The 15,936-nt window shown below is 54.9% G+C and overlaps 1 protein-coding gene across 1 annotated transcript in view; it reads right to left on the bottom strand.

Annotated features, from left to right (window-relative positions):
- RAP1GAP (RAP1 GTPase activating protein) overlaps positions 1-15,936 on the bottom strand; it is a 50,438-nt gene that overhangs the window by 28,686 nt on the left and 5,816 nt on the right. The window contains 1 exon segment of the mRNA XM_059690902.1: positions 776-869. Coding sequence (XP_059546885.1) covers positions 776-869 — 94 coding nt within the window.

Below are 15,936 nucleotides of genomic sequence, written 5' to 3'. Positions count from 1 at the left end.
TACTGTATGTAGAGCATTAAGTACCCACGTGGCCCACAGGAAATCTCAAGCAATGCTAGCCTTTATTACTGATATCTGACACTCTGCAAAAGTTTAATTCTTTCTCTCTAATCTGGACTCAGGGTCTGTGTCTGGTTGATTACTGGCCGCTTGGCACCCAGCACAAAGTCTGACACAAATCAGGTACTGGGTGAACACTTGATTGTCATGATCACAACAACAGCCCCATTTATGGGGCTTTTACTCTGTTCCAGGTATTGCGTAGGAAACGCTCTGTTGGCACTTTTCCATTTAATCCTCACAATAGCCCTGTGAGGTGGGGACTGTCGTTATACCCAGTTTACAGATGAGGAAACTGATGGTGATGGTGATGATGAAGAAAATGAAGAAGAGTTGTGCCCTAGCCAGCGTTGCTCAGTTGGTTGGAGCATCAACCCATACACCAAAAAGTGGTGGGTTCCATTCCTGGTCAGGGCACATACCCAGGTTGTGGGTTCGATCCCGCATCGTGGCACGTGCAGGATAGATGTTTCTCTCTCCCTTCCTCTCTCTAAAATCAATTTTTAAAAAAGAATAGTTGGGCCAGTTTATACCCAGCTGTTCTCCCCCACCCCCAGCTGTGCCACAGACCCCCCATTCAACCTCCTAGACAGTACCAAGTGCCCCCAGGGGTGAGGAGTGGTAGCCGAACATTTTACCTCTGCCCAGTGCTCATTTCAGGCCTCGCTCAGCCCTGGGGGCCTCCAGACCAGGGCAGCGGGGCGGGGGCACTCACCTTTGGGCAGAGTGAGGCAGCGTGTGGGGAGACGAAGTCCACTCTCGGCAGGTCTAGTGCCTGAGGGAAGCGCTGGCTCTGCCCATCACTCCTCCTGGAAGAGAAAAGGAGTCTGAGGTCAGGGAGAGCCTCCAGTTGGGAGATTTGTGAACTTTCGGAGGAAGAGTCAACCTCCGAGTTGGGGGACGTGAGGGGACACAGATTCCATGGAGGAGTGGGTCCTGGGCTGCCCCAGAGGAGGAAGAGGAGGAGCTTGCTGAGCACGGCTGCTAAACAGGCTCTCCTTCGCCCGAGACCAGAGATGTGCACAGGGTCTCTCCCCAAATACTCCACTGGGCCTCCCTCACACATACTCCAGTCAAGAGGATGTCCACAGCCCATTCTGAAGATGGGTAGACTGAGGCAGTGAGGGTTGCTGTAGATGGCTGAGGCCAGACCTCTGGTTTAAGCAGGATGCTCCAGCCTCTACGGACCCCTTCCTGAGCCTCAGGGTGACAGCAGCCTTAGGACTGAGAGGCCACTGGGCTATTGTTATTGACAATAACATTACCCGACTCTCATTGGGCCTACCGGGTGCCAGGCCTGTGCCAAGCCCCGCTCTCCGGCCCGAAGGCACAGACTGCTCACCACCCTGGTATTCCCACCAGGACCCAGAGGCATGTGGCCGTCACACAGCTGGTCAGCAGCAGAGCCAGCATCTGAGGCCTAACCGACGGCAAGCCCGAACTCTGTGCCCACACCACGCCCTTCCCCGGGGAAAGGAAACGGGTCTGGTGAGGGTGAAGTCAGTGCCGTCATCCTAGAAAGCCTGCTGAGGAGGCCGCCTCCAGGGCCAGTGCTTCCTGGGACCCAGGCAGCCCAGGGCTGGGGGAGCAGCCTGGCTTCCGCTGGCTGCCTAGGGCCACCCTGACGTGGCTGTATCCACGCCCATCCTCCAAGAGGATGTGTCATTCAGCCGCCAGGTGACCCTCAGCAGCACACAGCTGCTTGAGTCAGGTGAAGCTGGGACCGCCACACCCCGAGAGGGGTGAGCCTGCAGGAACCTGGCCCAGGAAGAGACCCTGAGGGACTCTGGGCCCCCCTGCTGACTCCCCTCAGCACACCTAGTCTAGCAGGAGAAGCGGCCCGGAGGAACGGTATTTGACACTCTGCATAAGTTTAATTCTCTCTCTCTAACCTGGACTCTGGCTCCTTGAGGGCAGGGTCTGTGTCTGGTTGATTACTGGCCGCTTGGCACCCAGCACGAATCAGGTACTGGGTGAACATTTGATTGTCATGATAACAACAATAGCCTCATTTATAGGCTTTTACTCTGTTCCAGGTATTGCGTATGAAAAGCTTTATCGGCACTTTTCCATTTAATCCTCACAATAGCCCTGTGAAGTGGGGACTGTCGCTATACCCAGTTTACAGGTGAGGAAACTGATGGTGATGGTGATGATGAAGAAAATGAAGAAGAGTTGTGCCCTAGCCAGCGTTGCTCAGTTGGTTGGAGCATCAACCCATACACCAAAAAGTGGTGGGTTCCATTCCCGGTCAGGGCACATACCCAGGTTGTGGGTTTGATCCCCCATCGGGGTGCGTGCTGCAGCTGCCTGTCCACCTCCTGGGGGTGAGTCTTAAAAGAAAGGTCTTGACCCAGAAGGATGGATATGGCGAGAGTGGCATTTCCAGCCTGTGGCACCAGTGTGGGGAGGCATTCCCAGGCACTCACCTGCTGTGTGACCCTAAGTGCCACACTCCTCTCAGCCTCAGTTTCCAAAAAAAAAATCATCATAGAGCCTGGGCAGCTACTATCCACTCAACAAATTCTTGGCTATTCATTCATTCATGGTAAACTCTGGCTCCCCGAGTTAGGATCTCATTAAGTATTTGCTGAGTAGTTGAATGGCTCAATGAGGATGGGCAATAGGGAGGTATTGAAGGTTTGTGGACAGGGGAACAGCCTAAACACAGGCTCCTGTAGATTGCAAGATGTGCAGACATGGGGAGAGACTGGAGAGGAGGGGCTAGAGCAGTGGTTCTCAACCTGTGGGTCGCGACCCCTTTGGGGGTCAAACGACCCTTTCACAGGGGTCACCTAAGACCATCGGAAAACACATATATAATTACATATTGTTTTTGTGACTAATCACTATGTTTTAATTATGTTCAATTTGTAACAATGAAAATTCATCCTGCATATCAGATATTTACATTATGATTCATAACAGTAGCAAAATTACAGTTATGAAGTAGCAACGAAAATAATGTTATGGTTGGGGGTCACCACAACATGAGGAACTGTATTAAAGGCCGCGGCATTAGGAAGGTTGAGAACCACTGGGCTAGAGAGAGGCCTATAGCAATGGTCCAGGCAAGTCCCACTGTGGCTGCCGTGGGGACTCTTCGTTGAGGCCTACTGTGTGCTGTAACTGTCAAGCACATTATACCCTCACTACAGTGCTACAAGATTGGCATTATTCATCCCCATTTTTACAGATGGGAGAAAATGAGGCTCAGAGAGGTGAAGCCACTTCCCCTAGCCAGTGGGTGACAGAGCCAGAATTTAAAGCTCATGCCCTTGACGGAGCAGGGCCAGTGGGACTGAGAGGAGAGGGTGTGCAGGGGCCAGGAAGTTCTGGGTTGAAGCCCGGGTGAGGCTGGCCCCTTGGTGCTGGGACCACCGTCTTGGCGTGGCCCTGGCTGCTGAGTGGAGGTTGTTGGCCATGATGGAGCTACTTGGGTAGTGTCCTCCTGTCTGTCCCCCGCGGTGCCACTGTAGGTCAGCCTGGCAGCAGCTCCCTAACATGGGCCCCTTCCAGAACGCTCTCAGCTTCAGTCTCCCCATGCCCGGGTGCCCATCTCAGTCAGGACTGTTCACGTGGGCACAGGACTAGGGAACTCTCCAAAGACCAGGGGGCTCTGGCTTCCATCCAGGGCCCAGCCTCGAGGACCTCGGCTCTCCAGGTCTTGGCTGGCCAGAGTCCTGCTCCTCCCAAGCAATGCCCAGCCCTCCCCTCTCCCTCCCCCTCCCCCAGGTAATTCCACCTAAAAGGTCATGCTTGGGTCCTAAAGGGCAGGGGAGGGAAAGGAATCCAGGATGAGGACAGCAGGAAGTCGGAGGCCCTGGGCCCTGCCTATCCCCACCAGCCCAGCTGAGCGCTAGAAGGGCAGTAAGAACAAAGCCTCTTGCCTTCCTCCCCACCCCTCTAGCCTCCCCTGATGCCTCCTCCTCCTCTCAGCCTTCCTACCTCTCACCTTCTCTCCCCCACCTTTCTGGCCCATCCCTCCCTTCCCTCTGCCTCTGGCCTTTGCAGACCTCCTCCAATTTGGTCAATTTCCTCCCTCCTCATGCACTAGAACCTTTCTCTCTCTTATCTCCCACTTGACTCCTTCTGGTCTCCACCATCCATTCACAGAAGGTCCCCAGGCCTCTGCCCCTCCCCGCTTCTCTGACAACCTTCCTGACGCGATGGCTTGGCCCAGCTTAAAATGCTTTGCATTCTTCCTGCACATGTAGCATCTGGAAGGTGCCTGGAGCATGCCTTCCCTGCCATGGCCATAGGCGTGTATCTGCACAGCACTCTAGTTGACACAGGCGTTGTCTCATTTGATCACCACAGCAGCTTTGTGAGGTTGGATTATTATCAACCTTTTTCCAAATAAGAAAACTGAGGTTCAGAGAGGCTCAGTGACAAGCCCCGGGTCGTACCAAGGAAAGGGCAGTACCAAGGTCTGACTCCAGCCCAGGGTTCTTTTACTACACACACCACAGCTGCTCTCAGCCCAGGCCTCAGTTCTGCTGCCCAGCGTGGCCCCCAGCGGCCTCCCATCGCAGGTCCTGGCCCTGCAGCCACTGCCAGGCATCTTCCCTGAGCCCAGCAGGAATCCTGCCCTGTTTGGCCTGGACACCTGCCTACAGGTACAGGACACCTGGACACAGACCAGGTGGTAGCCAGAGAGGAGGTGACTTGCTCAAGGTCACAGAGAAAGCTTGGAGCCGACCTGGAGTTCGGGGCAGGCACATTCCTGGGTCACCTTCAGGCCCCGCAGACACATGGCCACCAGCCAGCTGGCCCCAGCTCCCTTCCCTCCTGGAGCACCCCTCTCTCCCAGGGAAAGGGTGCAGCAGGGGAGTGGGGGGAGGGGACCAGCTCCTGAGTGGGATGGGCCAGCCCGGAAGCCGCTGCTGACAGCTCCAGGGTTTCTTGGCAACTGTCACTGCACCTCCTCCCCCTCCCTTATCTCCACATCAAGGTAACAATAATAATCTCACCGTCGTGAGTACAGCTCTTTGTACTTTTCAAAAGCCCTCTTTATCTGCTCACCCCTGGGAGACTCACCGGAACTGGATCCGGAGATACAGCAGTCGCTAGAATCCCCAATTCCCAGAAGGTAAACTGAGGCTTGGAGAGGTTAAAACACCGCTTCGAGGCCACCCAGCAAGGTGGGGGCAGATTGGGGACTAGAACCCAGGCCTTCCATCAGTCCAGGGCTTCACATGCCACACTGGGGTGGGGGCATCCCACACTCCGCAAAACGCAGGTCAGACCCAGGCGTGGGGGCGGGGGGGGGGGAGGCGGGGGGGAGAGATGGGAGACCGAGGACAGGTGACCAGAGGCCTCCCTGGGTTGCTTCCCACCTGCTGACCAGCTGGACAGTTGGAAGGAAGGTCCTGTCTTTTTCTCTCACCTGCAACATGAGAGATGAGGTGCCCACCCATAGGTTGTTGTGAGCCATGGAGGACAGTGAGCGCTGTGGGAGTGTGTGCTGTTATTATTATTATGAGCCACTCTCCTGGAGATTCCCCCCCCCTGCCCCCGCCACCGCCGCCTCAGGGCACCAGAGCGGGGACTGGACTGTCCTGGGGGTAGGACTTGGCCCTTTGCCCACCCACAATTCGCTGCTCTGGATGGAGGTCCCAGGTGGGTTTGGCCGCTGCTGACTCTCCCAGCCTCATCCGCACACACACCGGCCCCTTTCTGCCCGCCCTAGTCGCCTTGCTCTAGCCTGGCTGGCTGGGCTGCAGGCAGTTTTCACCCAAGGCGCGTGTTTCGCACTGCAGGCCCTGCACCGGCTGTTCCCTCGCCGGGGCTCCCTTTCCTTCTTTGCTGCTCGGTGACCTATTTGTGCTTGAAAATTCAACTTAAACAGGTGAAACTGGTGGCCAGAGCAGGTGACATAGGACCCCTAAGGCAGGAAGCCTGTGATGGGGAGCAGGGGAGCCGGACAGGTGCTGGACAGCACACACGCATGTTGGGGAACCGGACTTGGGCGGTCGGGGGCAGAGGAGGGGCTCAGCCAGCCAGTGAGCATAGGGATGAGAAGGATGTGAGAGGACTAGCCCAGGACAGGGGCCTGAGGGGCCCAGCCCAGCCCAGGACTTGCCACTAGAGGTCCATGAGACCAGCTGGTTCTATGGTGATTCACGCAGGGGGAGGGGCAGAGACCTCAAGTGAGAAGAGGGTGCAGAGGGCTACTCCTGTGGACCCTGAGCGAAGCCCCTTTGGATGGGGCCTGGGAGCTCCCTGTCTCCCAGTCATGGTATCAGGTCTGAGAGAACGCTAATCTCCTGAAACCAGAGACCAGACACTGCCCTGGAACTGCCCCTTGCCCAGGGGCCACAGAGGCCCATTGTCTCCAGAGCTTAACCATCTGGCACTGCCCCCCTGCTTGCCCCCAGCCCTGCCAAGGTGCCAGGGAAGGTGGCCAGGGGCAGCCTGGTGAGTCAATTTTTGAAGTTAGGCCAGAAAGCCTGACCCCGGGGCCCACGGGGAGCGGTTGGGGGTGGGCCACAGGCATGGCTGCCCCTGACTCTCTTTTTCCAGGCACCTTTGACCTCTGCCAGGACTGAAGGGGGAGCTTGGGGACGGGGGGGACCAAGAACTTGATATCATGTAATCCTTACAACAACAACCCTGACTGAGGGCGCTGCTATCTTCACCCTGCTTCAGAGATAAGGAGGTGGAAGCTCCGGGAGGTTGCAAGATGGGCCCACAGTCGCACAGCCATTGAGGGGTACAGCTGGCAGCGTCCCCTGGGAGTGGAGGAGAGGGCTTCAGGCTCCAGGCTGGGCAGAGGGGTGAGCTGGAAGGTGGCACGTGGGGCCCCCACCCTCACCCCGAGCTGGCTGTGCGCCGAGACACCCGGATCCCGGAGCTGGGCCAGGCAGCAGCCTCCTGAGCAAACAACAGGTTGGCAGCCCTGAGAGGAGGTCATGGGACCGGCCCCCACCCGGGGACACAGCACCTGGGGACCAGGCCTCCCATCCACCTGTTCCCTGCCCAGGTGGCCTGAGCCCTGCTGTGGCACAAGCCTCGCCCTCCCTGCCTCCCAGAGATGGACTCCTCCCTGCACAGGGGCCAGGGGGGAGGAGTGACACTGAGATGACCTAGCCGTGGGGCCTCTGCTCAGGTAATAACATGTTTGTCCAGCCTGGCACTTCACCGTTTACAAACTGCCTTCGCTCTAGACCCCGTCAACAGCCTCACAAGGAACCCAAGTCAGGTAATGTTATCTCCATTCCACACGGAAGAAAACTGAAGCCGGGTGACCTGCCCAAGGTACCACGCCCGAAGCTCAAACCCAGCCGCTCTACCAATTGCCCCATCAACGCAGGACAACCCCCAGTGATGGGCCTGGAGCATGCTGCCCACCCTTAGCGCCCAGGCAAAAGGACCATCCCAGCACTCATTGGCTGGGGCCTGATGCTGTGCCCCACCTCCCTCACTAACCTATTGTCCTTCCCCCTCCGGCCTCACAGCCTCCAGCCTCGCAGCCAGCGGTCTCCCTCCTCTGAACTCCATGCATTCCTTCACTCGCTCGCTCCATCATCCACCCACTCCCCCATTTGCCCTTCATTCCTACGCTCAGTCACGCATTTAGGACACATGTCCTGCTGCCTGCTCTTGGCTGGACAATGGGGCTGGGTGTTGGCATCCAAGCTGGGTGAGCCAGGCCTCCCCCACCTCAAAGCAAAGCCCCAGTGGCACAGGCCCAGATGGTTCTCTCACTGTTCCTGGCACTGCTTGGGCCTCCCTGCTCAGACACTGAACCCTCCCATGCTGAGGCCTTGTTTAATCCATCCCTCTCCCTCCCTGGCCAGTGGGATTGCCCCCCGGGCCCCAGGCCAGGCTGGTGACAGAAGTTGCTGCCGGGCCAAGGTGACACTCCCTTGGAGAGGGACAAGGTCACCATTTCCTAACCCAAGGCGGCGGGAAAAGGCCCGGCTCTGTCTCTAAATCGCGTGTGTTCCAGATGAAGTCACCATAACCTCTTCAAACAGTTTCCCCTGGTAACTGGGACTTAAACGAGATGACGCTGAGATCTGGCTCAAACATTCTGCAGGGGGGTGAGAAACTGGGAGCGGAGTCTGCCAAAGACTGGCTGAAACTGGAACCCTGGAGGGCTGTGGAGGGTGCCTCAGACCCCTTTCCAAGCTGCTTCTCTGCTCTGAGCCTCAGCTTCCTCATCTGCAAAATGGGATAGTAACACCCACTTTGCAGGGTTGTTGTGTAGAGTAAATTAGATATTAGACTTGCAGTCTGGCTAGCCTAGGGCTGAGTGCAGACGTGCTGCCTAATGATGTTTCGGTCAATAATGGACTGCAAGGTGGAGGCCCCGTAATATTATAATGGAGCTGAAAAATTCCTATGCCCTAGTGACGCTGTAGCCGTCTTAATGTTGCTGTACAACACATTACTCACATATTTGTGGTGCTGCTGGTGTAAACAAGCCTACGGCCCTGCCAGTCATATAAAAACACAGCACATGCAATTATGCACAGTCCATAGCACCTGATAACGATGCTAAACGACTGTGTACTTACTGTACTCTGCTTTTTATCATCATTTTAGAGTGCACTCTTTCTACTTACATAAAGGGAAGCGTGCTGTCAGACAGTATGCTGTGTTATGCCAGCGACAGCCGCACACACCTCATGTGTACCAAGTCTCGTGATTGCATCGTTTTCTCCTGAGCTTGATTTAATCTCGTGTTGTTTTGAAGGTTTAGTGCAGCTGAAATGTAGTGTTTATAAAGTCTGCAGTAGGGTCCAGCAATGCCCTAGGTCTCACACTTACCCACTCACTCACTGGCTCACCCAGAGCAACTCCCAGTCCTGCAAGCTCCATTCGTGGTGAGTGCCCTACACTGGTGTCACTGTTTATCTTTACTAATGGCCTCGTGCCGGGGTCCAACCCCAGCGGGTCCAGGGGTCCCCAAAGGTGTAGACGGAGTCGGCGAAGAAGGAAGGGCACGGAGACAGCGTCCAGTTGATCAGTAGCCTAGCCAGGATCTCCAGCCAGGATCTCCAGAGAGGTTCTGCTTTGGATCTCCAGCGAGGTTCTGTAGCCATGTTCCCTCGCTAGGTTCTCCAGCCAGGTTCTGTCCAGGCTCTCCAGTCAGGTTCAGTGTCCAGGTTCCAGTCAGGTTCTCCTGCCAATCTCTGTAGTCAGGTTCAGTCCAGGATCCCTTGCCATGTTCTCCCGCTAGGCTCTGTCTCTAGGCTCCGAGGCCAGTCCCTCTCTAGGATCCTCCGGCATGCTCTCGCCAGCGAAGTTCTTCTGTCTCTAGGCTCCGTGTAGGTTCTGTCTTCTGAATTCTGTCTCCTGAGTTCTGTGTTCTGAGTTCTGAGTTCTGAGTTCTGAGTGTTTCTGTCTTGTTACAACTGTATTTATACCAGTTGATTCAATCCTATCAATCTCTATTACAAAGGTTAGGGCGTTTCTTATCTCCATTCCAGGGAGAAAAGATTATGTAGTTTAAGCATGATTGTTCGTAGTTAAAGGGATTAATTACCCGCCTGGCACTTAGTTGAGGGGTTTTATTCCCTCCCTAACTTCAGGGGGAAATCCCTACCTGGGGAAAACAACCTTTCTCAGAGACCTTGGTTAAAACACATAGTGCAAAGAAGGTGAGCAAACATATTAAGAACAGTATGCCATATATGCCAGGTCCCTTGAAACAGCAAGGATGGACCGGCTCCCGGCAGCCTCGTGCATGAAATTCGTGCATGGGGGGGGGGGGAATTTGTCCCTCAGCCCAGCCTGCACCCTCTCCAATCTGGGACCACTGTGGGATCAGGCCTAAACTGGCAGTCGGACATCCCTCTCACAACCTGGGACCGCTGGCTCCTAACCACTCACCTGCCTGCCTGCCTGATCATCCCTAACCACTCTGCCTGCTGGCGTGCTTTCCCCCAACTACCCCCGGGCCAGCCTTCTCACTCCCAACTGTCCCCCCCTTGCTGGCCTGATTGCCCCCAACTGCCCCCCCTTGCCAGCCTGATCACCCCCAACTGCCCCCCCTTGTCAGCCTGCTCACCCCCAACTGCCCCCACACCAGACTGATCATCCCCAACTGTCCTCCTCTCCTGGCCTAATCGCCCCTAACCACCTCTGCCACGGCCCCGCCACCATGGCTTTGTCCGGAAAGACATCTAGAAGGTCTCCCGGTAGGTCTCCCGGTCTAATTAGCATATTACCCTTTTATTAGTATAGATACTGTATTCTTCCTGTACTTTTTCTATGTTTATATATATTTAGATACACAAATACTTACCATTTTGTTACCGTTGCCTACAGTATTCTGTACAGTAACATGCTTTCAGGTTTGTAGCCTAGGCGTGCAGTAGACTATCCCACGGAGGTTTGTGAATATGCACTCTATGTTTGCGTAACGATGAAATCTCCTTAACGATGCATTTCTCAGAATGTATCCCTGTTAAGTGGCACATAACTGTATACATTAGGTGTTCAATAAACTATAGGCTCCTGCCTGGAGAGGTATAACATCAGAGGTGTGGGCTCTGGAGCCAGACTGCCTAAGCTTGTATCCTAGCTCTGCCACCTGACAGCTGTGTAACCTTGGGCAAGTTACTTAACCTCTCTGAGTCTGTTTCCTCATCTATAAAATGGGATAGCAGTGCCTGCCTCCAAGGGTTGCCATGAGAACTAAATTACTACATGTAAAGTATGAGCATTTCCTGGCCTTCCCTTCTCTCTTCCTTTCTTTCTTCTTTCCTTCTCTGCAGGTTGCCAAGAAGCAAGGCAGGATTCCAGGAGAGAGTGGTGAGAAGGCAAACTAGAGTTCAACACAAGGACCAGTGTGATAGAGCCGCTCAAGAATAAAGCCACCAGCCGTGTAAGATACTGCGCTCCCTGTTGTGCAAAGGCAGGCAGAGCCTCTCAGGGGTGTAGTGGGTGAGAGACGGACGTGTAGGAACAGGAGGAGTAAATGAAGCCTGGGCGTGACCAGGTGACTTCCCGGGAGCCTCCCACGTGGTTTCTATGCCTCTCAGTGACTCTAGGTCCCTGTGATTGAGGCCCGAGGCAGCGGGTAATTCCCATTATTTTGAGGACATGGACTTTCCTGGTTGCCTGGGGCACACAGATTGCTACTACTTCTCTGCAGGGCTGTTTGGCCATCCCTGTCAAAGATGAAAACGCGCCCTGGCCCAGGAACTCCACTCCTAGACATTTATCCTCCAGAAAGATTTACACAAATGCACAAAAATGTATGAACGAAGAACATGCATTGCAGCAGGGTACGCAACAGTTAAAATCTGGAAGCCACCCCCAACGTTCATTCAAAGGAGGCTGGTTAAATAAATATATCAAGGTGCATGCAAACCATGAAATACCATGAGACTCAGTGATGACAAAGAAGGTCTCTAGTCCTGGCAGAAAAGGGGGCTTGAGGCATAATGGTGACTAGTAAGTGAAAACAGCAAGTTGCACAGCAAGCATCTTACTTGTAAAAACTTAAAATTACATGTAAAAGTTCACATGGCTTATGCCTGGGAAGCAGGACCACAAAGAACTTCTGCTTTCTACAGAATTTATTTGTCTGCATTGTTTGAATTTTTACAATGAGCAGTTATTATTTTTGACCAGAAAAAACTATTTCTTAAAAGTGAACATTTTTGCCGAAACCAGTTTGGCTCAGTGGATAGAGCGTCGGCCTGCTGACTGAAAGGTCCCAGGTTCGATTCCGGTCAAGGGCATGTACCAGGGTTGCGGGCACATCCCCGGTGGGGAGTGTGCAGGAGGCGGCTGATCGATGTTTCTCTCTCATCGATGTTTCTAACGCTCTATCTCTCTCTCCCTTCCTCTCTGTAGAAAATCAATAAAATATATTTTTAAAAAAAGTGAACATTTACTATGAGTTAGCTCTCTGAGTACCTGACTCCTTTATCTTTCTCAATCATCTTAAGGAGATATTCTTCACTCTGTATTCCAAGGAGGAGACTCTGACACACGGGACCACATGGCCAAGGTCCCCCAGCCAGGAGCGACAGAGCTGGGCTATAACCCCAGTCTGGCCGACTCTAAAGCTCACACTCTTTCCCTACATTAGGCATTAGGCAACCTGCTCTGAGGGTCAGGGAAGAGAGAAGGCAGGAGAGAAGCAGCCTGGGTACTGGACACAGGGCTGTGCCCTGGGACCTCAGCTGTCACATCCTGGGAGCCGGGCCAGCTGAGGCTAGCACGTGCAGGGCCAGGGTTGTCTGTCTCATTTGCAAATGCAAATGCAGGCCCCATTCCAGGCTTCAACCCCATGCCCTGAGCTGCCCCAGGGCTGGCAGGCTGGCAGGTACCCAGCCCCACCCCTGGCACTCCCCCCAAGGCCACAGGGTCACTAGGCAGGTGGGCATGAGCTGGGACTCTAAATAACTTTCCATGTTGATCAACCTGTTTCTGGAACAATCTGGCACTGAAGGTCACTCGCCACCTTCTCAGCAAGAGCCTGGAAAGAGGACGACCATGGCTGGATGGGCCAGGGAACACATTCAGAAGTCAGACGGACTGAGTTCAAATCCCGGCTCCAGCTGTGGAGTGAGCAAGTCACTTCACCTCTCTGAGTCTCCGCAACTCCAGTCCCCTAGCTGTGAAATGGGGTTGATCACTGTCTCTGCAGGGCTGCTGGGAGAATTCAGTGAGATTCCCTGAGCTAGGAGCCGCCTGCCATGTGCAAGGGAGTGTTCTGATCCTGCACACGTGCGCCTGGGGCACGTGCACGCCTGGGCAAATGTGGAGTGGACACAGGTCGCTCCTGGAGGGAGCGGAGGACCCTGCCCCACAGAACCAGCAGGCAGGTGGGGTAAATGTCTGACACTTTTGCTGGCAGCCAGCACCAGGTTTCCCACAGCCCTGCCTGGTGGAGAGAGAGGGCGTGTGACTCTGTGGGTGAGGATGTGGATGGAAGGCCTGGCAGCACGTAACATGTGGGTGGGAGAGAAAGTGCTCTGTCTGGGGCATGCGTGGGTTTGTACAAGCACGTGTTACCTATCGCGTCACCTACCTGCCAAAAAGCCCCCAGTGGCTTCCCACTGCACGCAGGATGGAGACTCAGCTGCCCTGCGTGTCTGCCCCACCTCCAGGCTTCTGCACACACTGTACTCCCTGCCTGTTACACTCGGCCCTGGGCTCCCCACCACACAGCTGTGCTAAGCCAGTCCTTTCAAATCCCTCCTCACTCCTCTCACTCACCCTGAGGCGGGGACTGCTAATACCCACACTAAGAAAGAAACCACTACCACCACTCAGCCAGGTGCCGCCCAAGGTCACCCAGCCAGGACGCAGCACCAGCCTGTCTGGCAGCAGGGCTCGTTCTCCAGGCCAGTGTCAAGGTCAGTGCCCAAGGACAGAAAGCATGCTCACAGGTAAGCAGGTCTCACCCCCAGGCAGGTGGTGAGCTTCCAGAGGGCAGAGTCCACACACGGAGCAGTTCCCTCCCCTTTACAGAGCCCAGCACATAGGCGACACGCAATGTCTGCGTTCGCCGGCATCGCTCCATGCCGGGCCCTGGTTTTAGCCCTGGGCACAAACTACCTCATTGAACCCCCACAACCATCTACGAAGCTGGTGCTTTCCGTGACTGCATTCTACAGGTGAAGAGACCAATACCCAGAGAAGTTACCCTGCAGTCACACGCCACGGGACTGACAGAAAGTCAGGAAAGTCGAAGCTGGTATTTGAAGTCAGGCCTGCCTGGAACAGAACCCAAATCTTCCTATGCACCACCCAAGCAAAGGGCCCGAGCCTGGGCACCGCTGGGATGTAGGGGCAAGCAGGGCCACCAGGCTGGGAACCTCAGAGCTGGAGGAGACCCGAAGGGCCTTCTATGCCTCTTCACCGTGCCAAAGATGGGCCTGGGGAAACTGCCCAGAGATGGGACTCACTTCCCACCATCACACGGGAACACCGTGGCGGCCCCAGGACCAAATCCATCTGGAGGGGATCCTCTCGACTCCTTAAGCTAGAGGGGCGTTTCCGCGGAAGACGGGATCTCTCTGGTCTGGAGCCTCTCCCAGGGTGTGCCCTTCCCCTGAAGTGGGCACCTCCTGCCCCACAGGAAGCTAGAGAGACTAATAAAGGGGCTTCGAGGCCTGCAAGGGCTGAGTTGACTAGAGAATGAAAAGGAGGGCAGGCCAGGACCAGTGACTGATCAGACCAGGAAGAGCAGACTTGGGGAGATACTACGCAATCCCCATCCTTATCTCTCCGAAGAGCCAGCGTGGGGGATGGGAGACCCAGGGGTTGCATTTAGGCTCAGGCAGCTAATTCTAAGTAAGGAAGAACTTTCGATATCCACCTGAGCTGCCCAACAATGGAACAGGCTACTTTTAAGCAAGGAAGGGCTGGTCAAGGAGCTGCGAAGCGGTCATGATGGTCTCAACCAGGGGTGATGGGTTTCAAGAGGTTCGTGAAGCCGCTGAAAAGAAAGGTGCATATTTCTCAGGAGACTCCAAAGGCTTCTTCCAATATGCAAAGGGGTCATGAACCAAAGGAGGGGTCCTTGCTAAGCGGGAGGCCAGAGGAGGGTACTTCAAAGGTCTCTTTCATCTCCAAAGATTCTCGGAGGCCCAAATCTTCTGATTCTAATATTTACAAAGCCAGAAGTCTAAGATTCAGTGGTTCTGCGTGTCAGTCACTGACATTATATCCAAACTCCTATACTGCCTGCAAGACCCTGATCAATCTGGCCCCTCCGCTCTCTCCAAACGCACCCCTGCCCTCACTCTCCCTCATCCCTCCAGCCGCACTGGCCTCCTCCCTGCTCCCAGAACAAACAAAGCTTGCTCCTGCCTTGGGGCCATTGCACCTACTGTCCCCCCTCTGCCAGGAAGGCCCCCTTGCTCCTGCTAACTCTTCCCACAGCCAACACCTCCCATCCTTCAGGTTTGGGTTCAAATGCTACCTCCTCAAAAAGGCCTTCTGTGACTTCCTCCGTCATCCTCCAACCCTGCAGCTTAGGGTAATGTGCACACGGGAGCCAATCGCTTCGATTCAAATCTCAGCCTTGCCGAGAGGCCTTACACAGGCTATGTAACCCCTCTACGCCTGTTTCCTCAGCTCTCAACCAGGGATAATAACAGCACCGCCCCAGGAGGCAGCGGTGAGGGTTAAATCCATCAATACAGGCAAGGGCTTTGGGACACTGCCCAGCAACCAGTAGGCTCCAGGTGAGGGTCAGCTCTCCTTAGCGTGTACCTTTGCTTCACAATTCAGCACAACCACATAGTCTGTGTTCTTGCCCATTTATCGGCCATGTTCTTTACTCCCCATTTTGTAGCTGAGGAAATTGAGGCTCAAGGATGTGAAGCACTGGCCAAACCAAGCTCTCCGGAGATAGGGGCTGGGCCTGCCTCATTTTCCACTGAATGTGCAGGGTGGTATACAGCAGGTGCTCAGTAATTAATTACTTGTGGCTGAATGAATGAATGAATGAATGATGTATTAATGACTGTGACTCTATCACTCTGAGGTGCGGTACAGATAGGAAGCTATGCACTTAAGATTCTATTTTAGCCCCTCTGCCCACACTAGTCCCAAATAACCCCCAGCTCAATCAAGGTCCCAGACTTTCTTAGAAATGGCCACTGGAACAGGCAGGCTAATGAGGTAGGGACCAGCATCCGTGCCTCTGTCCCCAATGGGACCCCCTGTCCCCATCTGGACCAAGCAGATGCCTTGGCATTTGCCTTAGGGGATGCCTGCCCAGAGGTATGGTGGCAGGTGTGGGCTCAGGAAGCAGCTGCTGGCTCCCTCATCCTGTGCTCCGCCAGCTACCCGCCAGGGGCCTGCCTACCAGATGCATAATAGATGAGGAGGCCCAGCGGGCTGTGCCTGCCTGGCATTTCAGAGCCACTAATGAGGCCAGCCTCGTGCTTCCTG

This window comes from Myotis daubentonii, chromosome 3 (assembly GCF_963259705.1).
Source record: "Myotis daubentonii chromosome 3, mMyoDau2.1, whole genome shotgun sequence".
NCBI classification, from domain to species: domain Eukaryota; kingdom Metazoa; phylum Chordata; class Mammalia; order Chiroptera; family Vespertilionidae; genus Myotis; species Myotis daubentonii.
Note: the sequence above shows the minus strand (reverse complement) of the source record. Positions and strands in the feature narration are given on the sequence as shown.